The following is a 23,411-nucleotide window of genomic DNA, read 5'->3' as shown; positions in this document are numbered from 1 at the left end:
ACTGTTACAGAAAGAATCAGAGATATTTCACATAAAAATACAAGTGTGGAAATACTGATACAAACTCGATGGATTCTAAAAACTGAAGGACAAAAAAAGCAAACAAACAAAGTTCAAGAGTGAACGGTGAAGCCGGCGCCACGGCTCACTAGGCTAATCCTCCGCCTGCGGCACCAGCACCCCGGATTCTGTCCCGGTTGCCCCTCTTCCAGTCCAGCTCTCTGCTGTGGCCCGGGAAGGCAGTGGAGGATGGCCCAAGTGCTTGGGCCCTGCAGCCCATGGGAGACCAGGAGAAGCACCTGGCTCCTGGCTCCTGCCATCGGATCAGCGCGGTGCGCCGGGCATGGCAGCCATTTTGGGGGTGAACCAACAGAAGGAAGACCTTTCTCTCTGTCTCTCTCTCTCTCACTGTCTAACTCTGCCTGTCAAAAAAAAAAAAAAAAAGAGTCAACGGCAGCATTAGAAGACAATGTGAAGAAACTGACCAAAAAAAATGGGGCATAAGGAGAAGAATGTATAAAAGGAAAATAAGAGAACTGCCAGGAAAGACAGCAGCGGCAAGAGCAGTCCATTCCAGAGTTGCAGCGAGAAGGAGGAGAGGCCAGGGGAGGCCAGGCTGAAGGTATCACACTGGAGAATTATTCCTCCAGCAGAGAGAAAAGAAAGGCACAGTTCTCAGACTGAAGGGGATGTCCAGTGCTGGGCAGATAACTAATGGAGGAAAAAATACCTAGACCATCCAGGATGACTATGTCGTTAAAAACCAGTCAAAACAAAACACAGTTCAGCTGCAAGGGAAAAAGAATCAGATTGACATCAACACTCATCAGCAAATCTGGATACAGGAAGAAAACAAAGCAGTATCTTTAAAGTGCTGAAGGAAAGGCATTTAGAATCTAGGATTCCACAGTCAGCAAAACGACTGCTTCACCGTGAAGACGACATGGAAACATTGTCAAGGACAAAAAGAAAAATCGGATGCTCCCTTCATGATCCAAGAAGAGGAATGAAACACAAGGAAGAACAGATACAAAGAAATTTGCAGTTATCAAGCTCATGGGAAAAAAATTACTCTCTGGAACTAACTCAGATGACTTTTTAAAAACTTTTTGTTTACTTATTTGAGAGACAGTTCCCATTTACTATGGCACTCCCCAGATACCCACAATGGCCGGGACTGGGCCCAGGTGGAGTCAGGAACTAGGAACTCAGTCCAGGTCTCCCTTGAGCCATCACCTGCCGCCTCCCAGGGGCTGCAATGGTGGGAGAGCGGAATTTGGAACTAGAGCCAGGAACGGCAACCAGCATCTTAACCTCAAGGCCAGAAAGCTGCTCCCTGAGGGTGATCATGAAAAGAAAAAAGAAAAAAGAGAGAGAGAGGAGAGTAGGGAGCAGAGAGTAAAACTGTGTCAAGGCTTTTGTCTCCTTTATGCCTGGGAGTGGTCACTCTGGAGACAGAAAAGGCACATGGAGCACCCCGAAAGTTCCCATAATGATGTGCATTTTTCATGAAACCACTCATATGCAAGGATTTTGATATTTCTTACATCAAAATTAATTTTTAATTCCATTTTCCTATCAACTTTTTGAAGTTCTCTTGCATCTACAGTAATTAACTTGATGCATTCTTAGAGGCAAAAGAAGTGATTATGTGCATTTATAATTGAAAAGTACACTCTAGAAGAATAAGTGTACAATTACAAGTTTCAAAAGGCTATGAAAAAATTATCAAGGAAAAACTTGAAACACCAAAAATACAATCCATTAAAGAAAATATTGATATGCTGGGTTTTGGCAAAATTAAAAACTCCTGAACAAAAGTCTGGGATAAAATATTTGGAAAACACAACTCTGATAAAGGACTTGTATCTCAAATATACAAAAAACTCTTGAAACTCAATAATAGGAAAACAACTCAATTTAAAAATGACAAAATATCTGCACAGATACGTCACCAAAGACAGAGAGATGGTAATTAAGCCAATTAAGCATGAAAAGATGCTCAACATCATATGTCATCAGAAAGCTGCAAATTAAAACAACAGTGTAGTGGTTCAAACCCGCTACACACGTATTAGAATGGCCAATATCCAAGGCAGACAACGCCAAATGCTGATGAGGACATGGAGCAACAAGAACTCTCATTCATTGCTGGCGGGAATGTCAAATGGCACAGCCATTTTGGAAGGCAGTTTGATGGTGTCCCAAGCACTCTGGGATATGGGTGTCCAAATATGGTGTCTTAACTGCTGTGCCAAACCTCTGCCCATTTTCTCTTAAATTCATGTACATACACTAACTTGGGTTTGAATCCCAGATTTGCTCCCAATTCCAGCTTCCTGCAAATGCATACTCTATGAGAGCAGGAGACAGCTCAAGTACCTAAGTTCCAGCCACCCACATACAGATAACGTGGATTGAATCCCCGGCTCCTAGTTCCCAGTTCCAGCCCCAACTGTAAAAGGGATCTGGGGAATAATCCATAGGATAGGCACTCTCTATATGTCTCTGACTCTCTGTCTTCCAAATAGATTAAAATCCATTCACTCAAATTTAAAAGAAATGAGCCACCAAGCCAAGAAAAGACCCAGAGAAACTTGAAATGCAAAGCTAAGTATAAGAAGCCAATCTGCAAAGGCTATAGTATATTTCCAACAGTATGACACTCAGGAAAAACAAACTATGGAGGCAGGAAAAGAAGATCCGTGGGTTAGCAGGGGTTGGGCAGGAAGGAAAAGATGAGTCAGTGGAGTGCAGGGGATTTTTAGGGCAGTGAGATCCTCCTGCATGAGACTCCCATGGTGGGGCACTAGAGAGCTGAAATCAAAGTGCAACATGGAGATGTTATTCAAGATGCCATCCCCACCACCTCTGTGTAATTCTTCCAGCTCTGCTGGGTGTATTTTGTCAACGCATTCCCTGTCTAAGATGGACTTAGAACCAGGGACTAGCTCTCCTGCCCTATTCAGTCACACACTATCCCTGCACTCACAGCCAAGGTCTCCACTGAAAATATCACAGCCTACAGACGGCCTAGCTCTTCACCGCACATGGAAGCACAGACTGCGAGAGAATCCCAGGTAACCATGATTCCTGATAAAAAGCATCAGATTACTACCAGTTACACAACTATCATCTTGGTTAACATCATGTATTTACCAATCATAGCCCAACATTTTATCAATGTTCTAAAATATCAAAGTCAGGACATTTTAAAGGAGTCTACCATTATCCTGGAAATAAAACCTGTGTCTCCTCAATGAGACTCAGGGTTAGTAGTAACAATGTGATGACACTACAGGATTTTTCCTTTTTTAAGATTTACTTATTTATTTATTTATTTTGAAAGGCAGAGTGATGGAGAAAGAGGGAAAGACACAGAGAGAGAGATCTTCCATCTGCTGCTTCCCTCCCCAAATGCCCTCAGTGGTCAGGACTAGGCCAGGCCAAAGCCAGACACATTTTCTGCGTCTCCCACATGGATAGCAGGGGCACAAGAACTGGGGCCATCCTCTGCTGCCTTTCCAGGCACATTAGCAGGAAGCTGGATTGGAAGCGGAGCATCAGGACACGACCCGGAGCTCTGAAATGGGATGCGAGTGTTGGCAGCACCCTAAACCCACTGTGCCACAGCACCAGCCCTGGCATTTTCTTTTGTACTTCTTCCATTTCTCTGACACACTGATTTCAGACTGCAATACATTGTGGAGAAATATTCATGAAAAGGGATGTAGTTTTAAATATTCCTTTAAAAAAAAACCACATCAGTTCAACTCCCATTAATGACGGCCTCTGAGGATGAGAAAGTGTTGCTGAGGTGCTCACTGATTCCTGAAGAAGTTTGGTGCGCAGGTCATTAAGGCTTAGCACTGTTAGCCCCTGGACTTCACAGCGTGCAGCCCAAAGTTCATAGAGGGTGCTTGGCCTAGCATTTCAGACACCCACTGAGATGTCTACATATCTGAGTAGCCAGGCTTGAGTTCCAGCTCCACTCCTGATGCCAGCTTCCTGCTAACAGTCATGAGAGGCAAAGGTGATGGTGCAAGCTGTTGGACCCCAGTTAGCACGTGGTAGACCTGAATTGAGTTCCTGGCTCCTAGCTTTGGTCCTAGACCCATTGCTGGCTGTTGTTGGCAATAGGTGAATAAACCAGTAGACATACCTGTTCCTTTCCATCTATGTATCATCTAGATACATATCTATCTATCATCTATCTCACTATCTATGTCTAGCTCTCTCTTCCTGAATTGAATTTAAAAAAAAAAATTTTTTTTTTTAATTTATTTAATCATAGGCGGGCGCCGCGGCTCACTAGGCTAATCCTCCGCCTTGCGGCACCGGCACACCGGGTTCTAGTCCCGGTCGGGGCGCCGGATTCTGTCCCAGTTGCCCCTCTTCCAGGCCAGCTCTCTGCTGTGGCCAGGGAGTGCAGTGGAGGATGGCCCAGGTTCTTGGGCCCTGCACCCCATGGGAGACCAGGAAAAGCACCTGGCTCCTGGCTCCTGCCATCGGATCAGCGCAGTGCGCCGGCCGCAGCGCGCCGGCCGCAGCGGCCATTGGAGGGTGAACCAACAGCAAAGGAAGACCTTTCTCTGTGTCTCTCTCTCTCTTACTATCCACTCTGCCTGTCAAAAAAAAAATAAAAATAAAAATAAAAAAAGAATAAAAAAAAAAGAAATTATCTTTTACTTCCATTGTCCCATGGACTTTTTGACATACAGTCATAGAATGCAAAGCATGAATATAATTTTAAATTTTCTAGCAGTGACACCTGAGATAAATACAGAAAATAATTTTTTATTTTTTTACTTATTTTATTATTTTATTTTTTTACAGGTAGAGTTATAGACAGTGAGAGAGAGAGAGACAGAGAGAAAGGTCTTCCTTCCATTGATTTACCCCACAAATGGCTACTACGGCCAGCACACTGCACTGATCCGAAGCCAGGAACTAGGTGCTTCTTCCTGGTCTCCCATGTGGGTGCAGGGGCCCAAGCACCTGGGCCATCCTCCAATGCACTCCTGGGCCACAGCAGAGAGCTGGACTGGAAGAGGAGCAACCGGGACTAGAACCAGTGCCCACATGGGATGCCAGCGCCGCAGGTGGAGGATTAACCAAGTGAGCCATGGCATCGGCCCCAGAAAATAATTTTAATAATACATCCTATTGGGGCCAGTGCTGTGGCACAGGGGGTTAACGCCCTGGCCTGAAGTGCTGGCATCCCATATGGGCGCCAGTTCCGGCTGCTCCACTTCCAATCCAGCTCTCTGCTATAGCCTGGAAAAGCAGTGTAAGATGGTCCAAGTCCTTGGGCCCCTGCACCTGCGTGGTAGACCTGGAAGAAACTCCTGGCTTTGGATTGGCACAGGTCTTGCCACTGCAGCCAGCTGGGGAGTGAACCTTCAAATAGAAGACCTCTCTCTCTCTCTCTCTCTCTCTCTCTCTCTCTCTCTCTCTCTTTCTCTGTGTAACTCTTTCAAGTAAATAAATATTTTTAAAAATACATCCTATTAACCTGATAGACCAAAATAGTATTACTCCAATATGTAATAAACATAAAACATTATTAATGAACTATTTCACATTCCTTTTAGTCCCAGAAATCCAGTGTGTATCATACCATTATGACACAACTGGATTCAGACTCACCATTCTGCAAGCCATACACAGCTCAGGGCCACCGTGCTCAATGGCACAGATCTATAATAAAGTCACCTTCAACCTGGACAGTCTCTGACTCACTCATTTCTGACTGCAATATACTGCCTGCCCTGTACAAAGGATCTTGGCCTCTCGAAAGGGCAGATGTTAGACAAGGAGGTATAAATACCACTTCTCCACTGGCCTGTGATCAGGCAATGCTCCTCTCTCATCTCATCTCCCTGATCTCCCTCTCTGTGGCCTGTCCACACCAACCCAGCTGTTTCCCATAGCCACTGTTTTCCCCAACATTGCCCTCGTTCTGGCTGCATTATTTCTAGATCCTCACAGTGTGCTGCATTCACAATCTTCCCTTACCCCGTGTGTTTGCATCCAGCTCAGATACTCCTCCCTGAGGACCTGCCTCAGTTGCCTGTCCACACTGGGGTCTAGCCTTCCAAAAACTGTGCCCCAATCTGCCTATCACAAAATCAGACAATGTTAAGAACTTCACAGAACGTAAGAGAAACGTAGTTCCAAGTATCAGCAAGGGGCGACATGGACGTGAACCTCAGGTGCCCCTGGAATGTCTACTCCTGTGACTCTCCCAGCACAAATGCACATCTGAGTAACTGGGAAGTCACATGCACAGACACCTCACCAATACCTGCACCGCTCAAACCCGGCTGCTGAGAGGGTCCTGAGCTTGGTCCAGAGGGGCCAGGATGGCTTAGTCTATCAGCTCCGTATCCAGTAATTACTGCTGTGGGGGATTCAAGGGCAAAATTTCTGCAGTTGTAAAGCCAAAGTTACATTTCCTTAATGCATTCGAATAAGGAAAATGGAAAGGAGTCTTAAATAAGGATAATCAGCATGGAGCTAAAAATAGCTGCTAAGAAGCCTGATCCTCTGGCGAGCACACAGACTCCCGCAGCAGGCCGTGCTCTGTTTTGGCCTTTGAATTGAACAAGCTGCTCTCTGCTGTTACAGCATCATGACCATGAAAAACAGCAACTGTCTTTGAACTCCATATCTGGACTCAGATTCCTAATATCAGCACAGACACGCCCTCACATTTGCTTACCCTAGTTTCCCACACAACCAGTCTGGGTAACGGGCTTAAAATAGTGACAGTAATCCTGGGATGCTCATGGCTGCAGACGGCCGGCACAGGGACCCCAGAGGCAGGGCAGGGACAAGGAGCACCCACATACTTCTCTGAAATGTGCGAAATGTCCACTGGCCCATTTGCTGGTTGTCTGACATAGATTACAAGACTGGAAAACTTACTTGCAAATGCAAAACCTCTGAACCAAAACTAATGAGAATGAGATCATTTCTGAGGATGAACTATGACAACAGATTATGATTCTTACAGAGAGGCAGGGCAGGAGCTAAGAGATGAACTGTCAGAGCATCAACAGCCCCCAGGCCCATTTATAGTCAACAAGGTGAGCCTCCACCTGCCAGGCTGGTGAGCAAATATTAGTCATGCATGCTGATGGGCACACCTGGGCAGGGAGACCCAGGCAGCAGAAGGACCCAAGCACTCCCCACTTCAGAGCTGCGCCATCCTCTCAAGGACCCTCTCGTGGCCTGTAGCATGCCCTGTCTCTCTGTTTGTCCTTGACCATGATGGGGAGAAGCTCCAGGGCAGGAATATGAGATCACTTTTATTTTTAGCCTTTCTTAATGGTTGTTAACATTGCTCTAAGCACTTTTACCGGCCTAAATGGATGTAAATAAGATCTTGTATCCAGTGTGGTATTGACCAGCGGCTATATCTGGTGGATATAAAGATCCAAGGAGCAAGGGTAGAGACGTGTCTTCAAGAGACGCCCTGCACACATCCTCTCATAAATGTTTGAAAACATTTTGGAGAGAATAATTTTAATTTCATCCATTTGTCTAGCTGGCACCTCTGTCAGATGGAAGTTTAAGACAAAGCATCTTTTGTAAAAATAAAATCAATTATTAAACAACTGAAGTCATCAACTGAGGTGCATATTGGCCAGCTGCAGGGTAGAAGATGGCCATAAAGGCAGGACTACTTCCAGCAGAAGGTCATAGAGGATGAACACTCTCTCTAGAATCAGAGTCCATGGTGTAATCGTACACAACTGGACAACGGCACTCAAGGAATGCTTGATTCTTCTATAATAACCTATGCAGTCATCTCCTAGTCAGGTGTTATAGTCTGGATATGGCTTGAATGCGTCCTGAAAAATTCATGTGCTGGAAACTGGTCCCCAGTGGGGTGGTGTTGAGAGGTTGTGGGACCTTTAAGAGGTGGGGCCTAGTGGGAGGTCCTTAGGTCATTGGGGGTGCTGCTCTCGGAAGGGATTAAAGTAGTTCTCGTAGGACCATGAGTTCTCACGAGAGCGAGCTGTGATAAAGGAGCCCCCCCTGCTGCCTGGCTTCCCGTGGCACCCACCGTGTGCTCCCTCGCTCTCTCTCTCTCTCTTTCCCTCTTTCACCTGCGGCCCACCATGATGCCATCCGCTATGAGGTGACACAGTCAACAGAACCCTCATCAACGCCGGCGCTATGCTGTTTGGACTGTCAGCCTCTGAAACTGTGAGCTAAATAAATCTCTTCTCTTTATAAAGTTCTCAATCTCGGGCATTTTGTTATGGTAATGGAAAAGAGATTAACACATTTGGTCTCCATCATTAGATTCAGAAGGGAAATAATGACAACTAATGTCTTTGCAAAGTCTACTCTAATGGGGATAAATGTAAATGAATGTAATAAGGTGGAAGAGTTTGCCTTGGATGATGATGTGCAGGAATGAGAGCATATTGTCTATATAAGCTTCACCAAGTACTGAATAATTAATGCATACATTTCCATGCACATCAGAAACTAATATAAGAACTCCATGACATACAAAAGTCTTATTTTCTTCCTCTTCTGTAACAGAAATAAAGGAGCTTTTTGAATGTCATATGGGTAGCAAAAGACAATGTCAAAATCTGAATCCAATTCTCTCTTACCCTATAAAGTCTAGTGTTTTAACTTTTACAACTACTGCCTCTAAGAAATATCTAAGCATAATCTAGTCCATTATACCAAGTCAAAAAATGACCCATATCAGAGCTCAGTCAAATCTTTACTTATTGAGTACCCACAAAGTATTACATAAATGGAAGCACAAGGAATTCAACCCATGTCCTTTTTTTTTTTTTTTTTTTTTACTTCCTAACAAGAAAAAGAAAGGAACAGGAAGCATGAACTCGTTTTGTTCAATTTAGATCTACTACCAAACTCGGTAGGTTGGAGATGGTAGAAAGCACACTGGACTTGGGCGTTAGCTGGTACTGCTGGAAATTCACCACTAATCAAAGAATTTCTCTGGCTTCTTCATTTGTGAAGTGGAGGGGAGGCGGGGTTAAACCACCTCCGAGCTATCTTTCAGCTTTTATAGTCTAACATTGAGCTCCTGGTATTTTCAGCTGTCCTAATTCTCCTTGAAACTTGAGGCTGTTTGTTATGGCAAAACCAGGTCCATGTAGGAATCCATTAAAAAAAAAAACCTTTGATGACCAGGAGAAGCCTGGAGGGATAAAAGGCTCAGGTGTGGGATTTGGAACAGAACTCCAGGGATAGCTTCTAGGAGATCTGTAGTTGTCCGGGTTCTGTATTTGGTCTGCGCACTTACTGCCTGCTCGCTCTTTATTGCTCATCATTTATCTAGCCAAATCCAGAAATTCAGTAAGATACAGAGGAACATTCTGCCCTAGATAGTAATGATGTCACAGACTGCAGAAAATAACGCCCATTCCTTTCTGATTCCACCCCTCTGTACACCTACACATCTGCTTAATCTTGCTGTTCGCCAGTGTGCACTGCCTGTGTGTGTGAGTCTGAGGTCGGAGGTTGGATACCAGAGTTGACAGTCCTCACTGCATGTGTGGGAATCAAGCCCTATGCCAGGAGCTCCACCACAGCATACCTGCGCTGTACACTTTTCCATCTCTAGCAGCCACAACACAGCCTGGCACACAGTAGGTACCTGGGGTCTACGTGTGAAATCCATGACTGTCTCTGCTCTCTCTCCCTCACTAGACTAACACGCTCCACCTTGAGCAGACTGTAAGCCCAACAAGGGCAGGAAGACTTCCCTTCTCTGACAAGTCTTTTAGATTTCCACCATTAGGTCAAATGTCTGAGATGCACTGAAAGAGAACTGGTCTTTGGAGAATAACAGAACTGACAAAGGATATCCAGATTAAGAAAGAAGTCTCTGGGGAACGACAGTAGCCCCAGAATTGTCTTAGCAAATACCACACACCACTGAGCACATCATCTTGAAGCAGGCGGTAATCTCCTACCCTTTGACTGTTAGTCTACAAAATCATGAGAAGCAGTAGATGCACTGAGAAAGCACACACCTGTGTTGAAAATGTTTATGGGTGGGGACAACCGCGCCCTTTCTCCAGGTGGACATGAGTGAGGCCTGGAAACCTTCACTACCCAGGCCCTCCCTCTTCCCCAGCCATCATATGAACACTCCACACAGACCCCCTCCCGACCCAATCTGCCACTGTCTTCTGGGAGTTCAGCCTGTCAGCAGCAGGACCCCCAGGCCCGCACCTCTCCCACTATTCCTGGACCTTCATGCCTTACCTGCAATGCTGATGACCCTGCCCTCCCTATCCCTAAAACTCCCTGAGCCTGTCCTTCCGGCCATCAGATTTGACACCTGGAAGATCAAAGCCAAACCACCTCTCAGGAGCTCACACCCTCCTTCCCCTCCCTGTCTTTTCTGCAAAGTTCACCCCAAGAGTTCTGCACTTGCTGTCTTCCAATTCCTGTCCACATGGTCACTCCTGCACCTGCCCTATCAGCCGTTCTTCCCCACGGGCACATAATAACAGCTCCTTTCAGGGACACCTGTAACCTCCACACAGCTAAACTGAAGGTCAGGGCCCACGCCTCATGGTTCCCAAGCCCTGGCGGCATTCGACACAACTAAACAGCCCTCTGTTCCTGAACGTCTGCCCCACTGGGCCTCCCAGCATCTCTCGTGGTTTGCCAATGGCTTCACGAGCCAAACTCTGGCCCTTTCTGTTGCCCATTAATCTACCAACACCCAAATGTGCTCGGGACTCCACTGGGGACTCTCTTTTCTAGGCCACATCTGTAAACACTGACAGCCAAGACTAATTACATAATCTTTACATGCAGTGTAAAATGATAATGCGGGCCCCTTATTCAAAAATTAAGACTTGTGGTGGGTATTTAGCCTAGCTAAATGGTTAAGATTCCTACATTGGTTAAGATTCCTACATTGGGGCTGGCACCACGGCTCACTAAGCTAATCCTCTGCCTTGCGGCGCCGGCACACCAGGTTCTAGTCCCAGTCGGGGCGCCGGATTCTGTCCCAGTTGCCCCTCTTCCAGGCCAGCTCTCTACTGTGGCCAGGGAGTGCAGTGGAGGATGGCCCAAGTCCTTGGGCCCTGCACCCCATGGGAGACCAGGATAAGTACCTGGCTTCTGCCATCGGATCAGCGCAGTGCGCTGGCCGCAGCGCGCCAACCGCGGCGGCCATTGGAGGGTGAACCAACGGCAAAAGGAAGACCTTTCTCTCTGTCTCTCTCTCTCACTGTCCACTCTGCCTGTCAGAAAAAAAAAAAAAGATTCCTACATTGGTAAGATTCCTAGCCTGGTTAAGAATCCTACATTGCACATCAGAGTGCCTGGGCCCGGGTTCCATGTCTGGCTGCAGCTCCTAACTCCAGCTTCTTGCCAACGCAGATCCTGGGAGGCAGCACGGATAGCTCATGCAATTGGGTTCCTGCCACTCACATAGGAGACTCGGATTGCATCCCTGACTCCTGGCTTTGGTATGGCCCAGTCCTGGCCAATGCAGGCATCTAGGAAGTGAACAGCTAAAGGACAGCTGTTAGGAGTTGGGTAGGATCTGTCTCCCCAACATTTACTCAGATGTTCAAACTCTGATGTTTAATGCTTGATGGATCAAGGGTAGAGACGTTGATCTAGTGATGGCATCAGAGGGGTGGGTCTGGTGGGAGGGTTTTAGGCCATTAGGGGAGTCTCCTGGGAGGGTATTTCTCACAAGGAGCTTGAGGTTTGAGTCCCTGTTCTGCCTCGATGCTCTCCCTGGCTCACCTTGTTATTATTCCTATGTACACCCCACGCCCGACCTCTGGCGATGCCAATCTATGGGGCTACCCGATCCTACACTGTGAACTCCAAACTGTGAGCTAAAATAAATCTCCTCTTTCCCGTGACGCTCCTCCCGAGTATTTTAGTTAAAGCAAGGCAGGGCAGACTAAGATGGGAATGTTCTTTCTGCCTCTCAAATAAACGCAAAATTAAAAACACTTTTAATGATTAAGATTCCCAAGACAGCGACGGCCAAGTGGTCAAGCAAGCACAGGCCTCCTCTAAGAGTGGGGTCCTGCGCCATTGCAGTGCACCTGCCCCTGGAGGGAGTCCTGAGCACAGCTCTTGAATTTAGATCTCTGACCTTGAACACCGCCCTGGCACGCCCCAGGCTCAAATATCCAGCTCTCTACCAAACTCAAATATCCAAGCTCTCTAGAAAGCACCTCAGCCTCCATGAGGTCAGAGCCGCAATGTCTCAGGGCCCCCTCTCCCTCCGAGAGAACCCTGCAACGTTGGTGCATTCTTCCAGTTTCTCAGACCAATAACCTTGCCACATTTTTTATTTCCTTTGTTTCCCTATGCCCCATTTCCAAAAGCATGAGCAAATACCTTTGATCTACCTTCAGGCAAAGGAGGATCTGCCTGCCCACTCCTCTGCCCACCCCTCCCACCTTGACAGGCTACCCTGTCCCCCACACACACACCTGGATTACTGCTGCACCCCGACTGTCCCCCTGCTGGAGCTCTGCTCCCACCACCTTGTCTCCACCGCGACACAAAGGAGTCCCCCCTTCAGTGACTATGAAAGAAGCCCCACGTGACCCAACTTTACCAAACAGTGGCCTAAACTACTCCTCTGAGAAGTCCATTTCCCTGTCGCATTACTCAACTGCAGAAATGCCAAAGTCATAATTTTATGCTCGTATTTTTCAACACACACATGCAAAAATCACACAAGATGGCAAGTGGACCCAGCTCTAAACTACGAAGCCAAAACCATCCTCGAGTCATAGATCTTCCTACAGACTTCCCTGGAGTTCTGAAATAGTGAAGAATTCAGCTCGTTCCAGAAACACATCTTTCACTTCCGCACCATCTAAGAGTCTAGGGAACCCATCATACGTCATAACCACATAAACACCCGGCTCAACTCGAACCTGGTTCCTAAATACCTCCTAGGATGCACCGCGGGCTTCCACAGACCACAATGCTGGGGGTGGCGCATTTGAAACCCTGGGAAAGGGTAGGGGGGACGTATTGCATGGGTTCTGGTCCCAAGCACTTGCACCTGCAGGCAGCGTGTGTGTGTGTGTGTGTGTGTGTGTGTGTGTGTGTGTTCTCTAAGCGGAGGCAGCGCAGGTGGCCTTCAGCTAATGTCGCTACTGTGCCCTCGCGGGGCCTGAGGGGACCAGAAACGCGAGGAAGACCCCTTGGCTCCCTCTGAGCCCTGCAGCAGCGCCTCACAGGCCGAAGCGCGCCGACAGCCGAAAAAAGGGAGAAGTCCTCCGCGGCAGCCAACTATGCCCACCGCGGGTCGCATGCCCCCACCTCACCACCGCAGAGGCGCACGGACATGCGCGTGGAGCACACACTCACGCGCGCGCGCATACACGTGTACGGTGGGTAGGCAGCAGAGCGGGGGGTCTCGGACCCTCGCCGGAGACACTGGCCTTCTGGCCCGGCAGGTGCAACGGCGCCCAGCCCCCAGGCACAGGCGGCCCCTGGCGTCCACGGTTCCACCTGCCCCAGGAGCCCGGAGATGGGGAGCAGCGCGCAGAGAGCTGGGCGGTGTCACATAACCAGGGGCGCGCCCCGCGCCCTCCCCCCGCCCCGCCAGCCCACCCTCCCCGCTCACCCACAGACGAGCCGATCCGCGCCCTCCGCGGCAAGGACATCCTAAGAGCCTTGTCCAGGCCTGCGCCGCTCAGCATCGCGCCCGTTTGGGGGGCTCGGCGGCCCGCGGCGAGCGGCGGAGGCTGCGCGCAGGACTAGGCGCTGGGGCCGCGGCGGCGCCAGGGCCATGTGTGGGCCGCCGCTTCGCCGCGCTGCGGGCTGCCCGGGGCCGCCGGCGCCTGTGCCCGCCGCGCGCGTGGCTGCGCCGTCCGTGCCGCAGCGGCCAATGCGGCAGCGCCCGCGAACGCCGGCGCGCCGGGCCCCGCGGGCCGGGCTGCGGCGTGGGGGGGCGGGCGGGGGCAGCCTGCGGCGGGGGAGCCCCGCAGGAGGAGGAGCGGGCCCGCGAGGCTGGGAAGCCGCGGCGGCGGCGCGTGGGAGACGGGGCTTTCAGGCGGCGGCGTGGGGTCTGGACAGCTGCTTTTCCGGGGCTCGCTGCGCGCCCTGCAAGACTCGCGGGCTTCCTGTTTACCCGCCTGGCGCGCGTCGTGTGTACAAACCGAAGCATTGTGAACTTTCCGGGACTCCTGACTCTCAGGTGGGGTCTGGCAAAGCCTCTTCACCAAACAGGGATTTCCAAGCTGGCAGACGCGTGGCCTGGAACACACAGACGTCCCAGGTCCTTGGCCTCTGCCCCCTAAGCCCCACCACCTCTCTAGAATCCTAGCTAGGTGGTGTCTTAATGCTGTCAAAACCCTCCTGCGTGGGTTCGAGTGCCGGCCCTGATTCCAGATACATCCTATGAGGCAGCAAGTGATGGTGCAAGTACTGGGTTCCCTGCTTTGCACGCGGGAGATCCGCAGTTGAGTTCCAGGCTCCTTGCTTGGACCTGGCCCGATCCTGACTGTTACTGGCGTTTGAGAAATGAACCAGAATATAGACTATCTCTGTCATCTAAAACCCTGGGGAATGCTTGGAACCACCCCCACCCACACACACACACACACCTGACACACACACACCTGACACACACACACACACACTTTCCACAGAAGCAACATCATTGAGAGGTAAGGTGACCTATCCAAGGTCACGCCATCTATTTTTGTCTGCTTGTCAGGTCATGTTCACCGGCTGTTTGGTTCTTTTCTGGGCACAGTTCCATAGAGAGGAACAGAAGCTAAATCTTTATCATATCTGATGCAATTCTGACCGCAGAGTAGAAGAAAAATACAGAATGGGTTCACATTACAGCCTGACTCCGCACTGACCGATGCTATCATTATCTCCCTGTTAAATTAAACATGAGGGACTGGCAAGGAGAGAGGCCAGCTGAAACAGCGCTGGGTGGGGGCAGGAGATCACGGGCTCCTCTCAGCCAGCCTCTGCTGCAGATTTTCGCAGGAGAATCCAGACAGGATGGGCATGGAAAACCAGGCTGGCACAAGTACAGTAAATTTCAGCTTTAAGGAGGATTCCTAACTTCTATCTATAGAAATTCATTGAGGACCTTAGCAGAATTTTGAAAGGAACTTAAAGAGAAAATAAAGATTTTTTTTCCATCCCGAACTTTAAGACAAATAGGAAACTATTTTTTGGCCACAACTATGAGACAAGAATGGGAAAAGTAGATAAAAGTTGTTTTCAATTTTTAAATTTTTTTAAGTTTTGTTTGAAATCCAGAGTGGCAGAGAGAGATCTTCCACCTGCTGGTTCACTTCCCAAATATCCACAATAATGGGTTGGGCCAGGCTGAAGCCAAGAGACGGGAACTTCGTCCAGGTCTGCCATGAGAGTGGCAGGGACCCGGGTGCCTGGGCCATCATTTGTTGTCTTCCCAGGCACAGTAGCAGGAAGCTGGGTAGGAAGCAGAGGCAGGATCCCAGGCATCCCAGTATGGGATGTGGGTATCCCAACCAGCAGCCCGATCCACCGTGCCACAGTGCCTGTCTCTGTCTTAATGTTTAGCGTGCATGCAGACTATGTTGAGTATGGAACTTGCGCCTTGACCACCAAAGACCCAACCCCTCCCCCAGGTCCTGCTTGATGGCATGGAACCCAGTCAAGAACTGGGACTGCTGCATTGCTCTGCACGTTTCTCCTCCGGTCACCACAGCTGGTCTGACAGCTTTTTTGGAGGGCTGAGGTAATTCAGTTGGCACACCTTGGATAGCAAGGAGCAATAGACAGGCATTTCCTTGAATGTGTATTACCTCCTCGTTTGCCTCAGTTAGTGCTCCTGATCTGTCGGCCTCTCAGGAAATTGGAGGGATTAGACTACACTGGGCACACAGTCCAGGCCACCTTGAGGTTCCAAAGGCACAGAGCTGGCAATGACTGGTGTTTATTGTTAGACTTAGCCTCCAAGTGCCGGTCACATCACCCCGTGACCTACACCTGGCCCTGGGGAGAAATCCTGTCACCCTTGCTGGAGGCAGCGAACATGAGAACCAAAGGGGACAAAGATGCCTGACAAGAAGAAGGAAGAACAAATAGATGCAAAACACAGAGCAGCAGGGCCACTTGGAGAAAGGGGTTTTCTGTCTAGCTTTGTGAAAGCCAGCAGGTGCTCACAAGTCAGGAAGCAGCCTGCAGGAGGGAGAACGGGTCCCTCGAGGACAGTCCCAAGAGGACAGAGGTCAACACTGTGCTTAACTAAGCCACGGCAGCCCTTTTGCCCTTGGGGATGAAGTGGGGGCACACGGGCTGGAAGCCACCTGTCTCCACCCTGAGCAATGAGTTCAGCCGAGACAGGCCAGCCTCCCGGGAGCGCTGGAGCCCCCACCTCACGCTATGGCTACACAGAGTCTCGCTCTGCTCTGCTCTGAGATTTCCAAGGAGCCAGGCTGCACGGCTGTCCTTGGCAGCCTGCCCCCCATATCTGTGGCTAGGGTTTGCCAGCCGTTCTTCCTCTTCTGTTTAATCACAAGCCCATTCTTCCTTGTTTAGTTTTCATAGTCCTAGCCAGACGCCTTCCCAAGAAGTTCTTTTATACAAATAATGGCTTTCAGCCTTCTCTTAACCTTCATCTTCCTCAAACTAAAGCAGCCCCATATCCTTTTTTTTTTTCTTTGACAGGCAGAGTGGACAGTGAGAGAGAGAGACAGAGAGAAAGGTCTTCCTTTTTGCCATTGGTTCACCCTACAATGGCTGCTGCTGCTGGTGCGCTGCGGCCGGCGCATCGCGCTGATCCGATGGCAGGAGCCAGGAGCCAGGTGCTTTTCCTGGTCTCCCATGGGGTGCAGGGCCCAAGCACTTGGACCATCCTCCACTGCACTCCCTGGCCACAGCAGAGAGCTGGCCTGGAAGAGGGGCAACCGGGACAGAATCCGGCTCCCGGACCGGGACTAGAACCCGGTGTGCCGGCGCCGCAAGGCGGAGGATTAGCCTATTGAGCCACGGCGCCGGCCCCCATATCCTCTTTATAACACTAAGTGTGCATATGTATACACACTCACACACACACACACACACATTGTATTCGTACTTCAGGTACTTCATATATATGCAGGCATACTTCAAAAAGTTTATGAGAAAATGGAATTAAAACATAAGCCGGGGGCCGGTGCTGCGGCTCACTAGGCTAATCCTCCACCTGCGGCGCCGGCACTCCGAGTTCTAATCCTGGTTGAGGCACCTGTTCTGTCCCGTTTGCTCCTCTTCCAGTCCAGTCTGCTGTGGCCCGGGAGTGCAGTGGAGGATGGCCCAAGTGCTTGGGCCCTGCACCCGCATGGGAGATGGGAGACCAGGAGGAAGCACCTGGCTCCTGGCTTTGGATCGGCACGGCATGCCAGCCGTAGCGGCCACTTGGGCGGGTGAACCAATGGAAAGAAGACCTTTCTCTCTGTCTCTCTCTCACTAACTCTGCCTGTCTCTCTCTCTCTCTCTCTCTCTCTCTCTCTCTCTCACTGTCTAACTCTGCCCGTAAAAAAAAAAAAAAAAAAAAAAAACATAAGCTGGAGCCAGCACTGTGGTTTAGCGGGTAAAGCCACTGCCTGCAGTGCCAGCATCCCATATGGGCACCGGTTCTAGTCCTGCTACTCCTCTTTCAATCCAGCACTCTGCTATGGCCTGGGAAAGCAGTGGAGGATGGCCCAAGTCCTTGGACCCCTGCACCCACACAGGAGACCTGAAAGAATCTCCTTTCTCCTGGTTTTGGATCGGCACAGCTCCAGCCATTGTGGGCAGTTGGGGAGTGAACCGGCAAATGGAGGATCTCTCTCTCTCTCTCTGCCTCTTCTTCTCTCTCTAGGTAACTTTGACTTTCAAATAAATAAATCATTAAAAATAATAAAAATAAAAATATAAGCTGACTTTGGTGCAAAAATTTTGAAATCCATGTATAGTTTCTAATAATATACATTTCCATGAACTTTTTGAAGGTGTCTCATACATAGGTGCATACATAGACATTATAAAAAAGAAATTGCAGGTTAAGCCTCTTCCTGCAACGCCGGCATACCCTATGGGCACTGGTTCAATTCCTGGCTGCTCCACCTCCAATCCAGTTTCTTTCTAATGCATCTGGGAAAGCAGTGAAAGATGGCCCAAGTGCTTGGGCTACTGCACTCACCTGGGAGACCCAGAAGAGGCTCCTGGCTTCAGATTGGCTCAACTCCACCATTGCAGCCATTTGGGGAGTGAACCAGTGGATAGAGGACCTCTCTCTCTGTCTCTATCTCTCTCTGTAACTCTGTCTTTCAAATAAATAAATAAAATATTTTTTAAAAATTAATGGAAATGGCATGTCAAAAGAGAGTTGAGCGGGGCTGGCGCTCTGGCATAGCAGGTTAAGCCACCGCCTGCAACACCAGCATCCCATATGGGCACTGGTTCCATTCCCAAATGCTCCACTTCCAATCCAGCTTCCTGCTAATGCATCTGGGAAAGCAGCAGAAGATGGCTCAAGTGCTTGGGCCACTGACCCACATGGGAGACCTAGAAGAAGCTCCTGACTCCTGACTTCAGCCTCGTCCAGCCCTGGCCATTGTGGCCATTTGGGGAGTGAACCAGCAAATGGACGATCTCTCTGTGTCTCTTCCTCTCTCTGTAACTCTGCCTTTCAAATAAAATAAATCTTAAAAAAAAGTAGAGATGAGTATATAGCAATCATCCATACCCCTACTCCCCAGAGACATAGAGCTTCTTTCTTGTACCCCTGTTATTATTTACAAACTAACAAATGAAAAATCAACCCTGACAGTATTGGGCAAGGGATCCAAGATGGAAGATCACTTAATAGAAATCTTTATTCCTCTATGAGGTTCTTATTAAGTATTCCATAAGTGCAGTTTTCTTAAAAATTTATTTATTTGAAAGGTAAAGTGACAGAGACAGAAGGAGTGGCAGGGGAGACACACACACACACACACATACAGAGAGAGAGAGAGAGAGAGAGAGAGAGAGAGAGAGAGAAAGAAAGATCATTCATCCACTGGTTCATTTCCCAAATGGCTACAATGGCTGTGGCTGAGCCAGACTGAAGCCAAGAGACGGGAACTTCTTCCTGATCTCCCTCACAGGTGGCTGGGGCCCAAGTACTTGGGCCATCATCCACTGTCTTTCCAGGCACATTAGCAGGGAGCTCAATCCAGCACTCCAAATAGGATGGCAGTGTCCCAAGTAGTAGCTTAACCTGCACTACAACACTGGCCCCATCTCTGAATTGTTATCATTTCTACATACTGCTTCTAGAGAGCAGTTTGCCAGACTGGACACTGAAGAAATATTCAGCAGCACTGTGAATCTCCAACAAAAGTCACAGTTGTCCCAGGCCACCTCCCCCTCCATTATCTCACTCATTATTTAACATTTATTAACAGGTGTGGAATGAACACCTGACATTGGATGCCAGCTGGCAGCTGCCCTCTCCACCTGCACTTCCTCACCTTGGCTGAGGTCCAAGGGTCAATGTCCCTAGAGGGAGTGCCAGGTGGGAGCTGTATCTCCTTTTCTAACCCAGCCTTGCAAAGTGTACAGCGTCACTTCCGCCACATCCTGTTGGTTGAAGCAGTCATAAAGGCCCCGTCTGTCCAACAGGAAAGGAGTAGACTCCATCTCCCAGTGGGAAACTGGCAGTTTTCTGGAAGAGCTGGAGAGCTGGAAACATTGCTGCAGCTATAATACAGTCCATTAGCAACAGCAACAATCAGTTTTAATAAAATAAGATTTTTAATTACCCTCTCATTGTATACTATTTATGAAAAAATTAGTAAATGCTGTATAAGACTTCCATACTGGAAACAAGGCATTTGGGCTCCCAAAGTATACAGGTGAAAGAAAGTCTTGCTGGGTTTCAAGTCTTCTAGTATCCAACTACTAATCAAGACTAATCAGTGTGTTGGGGCCGGCACTGTGGCGTAGCCAGTCAAGCCGCTGCCTGCAGTGCTGGCATCCCGTATGGGCACCTGTTCAAGTCCTGGCTGCTCCACTTCTGATCCAGCTCTTTAGGATATGGCCCAAATCCTTGGACCCCTGCACCAATGTGGAAGACCTGGAAGAAACTCCTGGCTCCTGGCTTCAGGTCAGCCTAGCTCCAGCTGTTGCGGCCCTTTGGGGAGTGAACCAGCGGATGAAAGACTCTCAATCTCTCAATCTCTCTCTCTCTCTCTGTCTCTCTCTCTCTGCCTCTCTCTTACTCTGCCTTTCAAAAAAATAAATAAATCTTAAAAAAAAAAAGACAGTGTATTGTAGGCTTACGAATAAACAAACAGATCATTGCAACAGAACAGAGCCCAGAAATAGATCCACGCACACATGGTTAAATACTTTTGACAAAGGCACTAAAAAATTCAATAGGAAAATGAAAAATTTTCCAATAAATGGTGCTGCAACAGCTTGATGTCCATATGGGAAAAAAATACGCTTTGACCCCTTAACCATAACACAATAATTAACTCAAAAAGGGCCATAAACATAAATGTGAAAAAAACTAAGCATATAAAGCTTCTAAAAGAAAACACTGGAGAAAAGATTTCATGCACAGGATATAAAAACACTAACTGTAAAAGAAAACATTTATAAATTATATATGATCAAAAATAAGACTTCCACTCATGAAAAGACACCACTTTGGGGCCAACGCTGTGGCACAGTAGGTTAAACCTCTGCCTGCGACACTGGCATCCCATATGGGCGCCGGTTCAAGTACCAGCTGCTCCACTTCTGATCCAGCTCCCTGCTAGTGCACCTAGGAAAGAAGCAGATGACCCAAATGCTTGGGCCCCAGCAGCCACGTGAGAGACCCCAAAGAAGCTCCTGGCTCCTGGCTTCAGTCTGGCCCAACCACAGTTGTTGTGGCCATTTGGAAAGTAAAGCAGCAGATGGAAGATTCTCTCTCTCTCTCTCTCTCTCTCTCTCTATATATATATATATATATATCTTTCTGACTCTCTCATCGTTCTGCCTTCCAAATAAGTAAATAATTTTTAAGTCATCAATTAAAAAAAGGAGAGACTTAAGAGAACTCTCTAGGGCAATGGAAATAGTTTACTTCTTGATAAAGAAGTGGATATTCAAGCTTGAGAGTCAGTCGCTAAACTGTAAAATAAAGGCACTTACCAGATCTCTTTGTAGTCTATTTCTTTGTGTTCTTTCCCTTACTACTAAGATACATTAATCTGAACAGGTTTTTTATATGATAATTTATACGTAAATAGTAGTGGTTATTAGGATTTGATTAAAGATTGAATTCTCAATATTTATTGAATTCTGAGTCATATACCAATAATATAATGGAAAATACTACTTTCACAGTTTTATTTCAGTTGAACTAAAGAGCCACCTATAGTGCAGTTCTTAGGAGAGGTACTTTAAACTTGAAAGAATATTGTATTTCAGTACCTTGTAGGTGACTGATTATGGTAATACATGTCTTTTTTTTAAAAGATTTTATTTATTTATTTGAGAGGTAGAGTTACAGACAGTGAAAGGTAGAGACAAAGAGAAAGGTCTTCCATCTACTGGTTAACTCCCCAAATGGCTGCAACGGTCGGAGCTAATCTCCACAACTCAATACAACAATCCAACTTAAAAGTAGGCAATATTGGGGCAGTGCTGAGGTGTAGCAGGTAAAGCCACCGCACAGTGCCAGCATCCCATATGGGCACTGGTTTGAGACCTGGCTGCTCCATCAGGATGTTCCTTCTTCAAGTGATGTCTTTGTTCTTGTTGGCATCTGGATAATAGAACCCAAGAGCCTGACCTGTCTTCCACCCAAACAGACCATGGAGATTCTTATGTTTGCCTCCCTTTCCCATGGTGTCCCTCTAGGCACATTTCTGAACAAAATATCTCCTTCCTGATAAACTCTCGTGATCCTCAGGTACTTCAGAGATGGACTAACTGAATAATACCACCGCTTACAAAACTGTCTCAGACTTGATGGAGCTTATGTTGAGAAATAAGGTTTAGGGGCCAGCACTGTGGCGCAGTGGGTTAAAGCCCTGGCCTGAAGCACCTGCATCTCATATGGGCGCCAGTTCTAGTCCCAGCTGCTCCTCTTCCAATCCAGCTCTCTGCTATGGCCTGGGAAAGCAGTAGAAGATGGCCCAAGTGCTTGGGCCCCTGCACCCACATGGGAGACCCGGAAGAAGCACTTGGCTCCTGACTTCGGATAGATACCAGCTCCGGCCATTGCAGCCATGTGGGGAGTGAACCAGCAGATGGAAGACTTCTCTCTCTGTCTCTACCTCTCTCTGCAACTCTTTCAAATAAATAAAATAAATCTTTAAAAAAAGAGAGAAGGCCGGCGCCGCGGCTCACTAGGCTAATCCTCCGCCTAGCGGCGCCGGCACACCGGGTTCTAGTCCCGGTCGGGGCGCTGGATTCTGTCCCGGTTGCCCCTCTTCCAGGCCAGCCCTCTGCTGTGGCCAGGGAGTGCAGTGGAGGATGGCCCAGGTGCTTGGGCCCTGCACCCCATGGGAGACCAGGAAAAGCACCTGGCTCCTGGCTCCTGCCTTTGGATCAGAGCGGTGCGCTGGCCGCAGCGCGCCGGCCGCGGCGGCCATTGGAGGGTGAACCAACAGCAAAGGAAGACCTTTCTCTCTGTCTCTCTCTCTCACTGTCCACTCTGCCTGTCAAAAAAATAAAATAAAATAAAATAAAATAAAAATAAAAATAAAACAAAAAAAGAGAGAGAAATAAGGTTTATATTTTTATGTTCACTCTTTAATTTCATTTTCCACAAACTCTTTGAAGTCCCTTCATGTATGTATTTGTATCTAGAGGGCAATATTAAAATGTTTACAGTAATTATTTCTGGATGGTGATTTCTATCTCCTCTTTTATACTTTTTTTGGGATCTTTCAAATATTTTACAATACAATAAAAACCCTTATTTTCTTAAATGAAGTGTTGGAATATAGTGAGTCCAACAGCTTAAACTTCTTTGATCCAATACTGGTTTGCTGAATATGTCCAGAGGATGGACGAAAGCAAGGGAGCAAGGCAAGTGTTGGTTGACAAGCTGAACTGGGAGAGGAAGAGGGATGGCTAATAGCAGAATAAAACACCTTTTCAGCAAATGTAGTACAGACGCAGAGCACTGGGACATTCAACAACCCACGCAGCCACCTGACGACAAACCAACAGGTCTAAAGCAGATGAACCAGTCTTATAAGCATGATTAGAACAGCTAACATTTAGATTGCCTACTCTGTGTCACGAAATCACCTAATTGCATTTCTTGCATTTTCTCCTTTAATTCCCAAAACAACGCAAAGGCATGAGTACCTTATATCTCTGTTTGATGGGTGAGGAAATTCAGGATCAGAGAAGCTAAAGAACTTGTGCAAGAATCCACAGGT

General features: G+C 48.1%; 1 protein-coding gene across 7 annotated transcripts in view; it reads right to left on the bottom strand.

The window, feature by feature from the left end:
- ATP8A2 (ATPase phospholipid transporting 8A2) overlaps positions 1-23,411 on the bottom strand; it is a 726,614-nt gene that overhangs the window by 680,933 nt on the left and 22,270 nt on the right. The window contains exon 1 of one of the 7 annotated variants that reach the window (XM_051850715.3): positions 13,631-14,118. The exons of the other annotated variants lie outside the window; for them this stretch is intronic. Coding sequence (XP_051706675.1) covers positions 13,631-13,706 — 76 coding nt within the window. The 5' untranslated portion in view covers positions 13,707-14,118. Of the gene's footprint in view, positions 1-13,630; positions 14,119-23,411 lie in introns of those variants that run through there. 7 annotated transcript variants of the gene reach the window in all.

Source organism: Oryctolagus cuniculus, chromosome 9 (assembly GCF_051225735.1).
Source record: "Oryctolagus cuniculus isolate XC-2025 breed Fujian yellow rabbit chromosome 9, ASM5122573v1, whole genome shotgun sequence".
Taxonomy (NCBI): domain Eukaryota; kingdom Metazoa; phylum Chordata; class Mammalia; order Lagomorpha; family Leporidae; genus Oryctolagus; species Oryctolagus cuniculus.
Note: the sequence above shows the minus strand (reverse complement) of the source record. Positions and strands in the feature narration are given on the sequence as shown.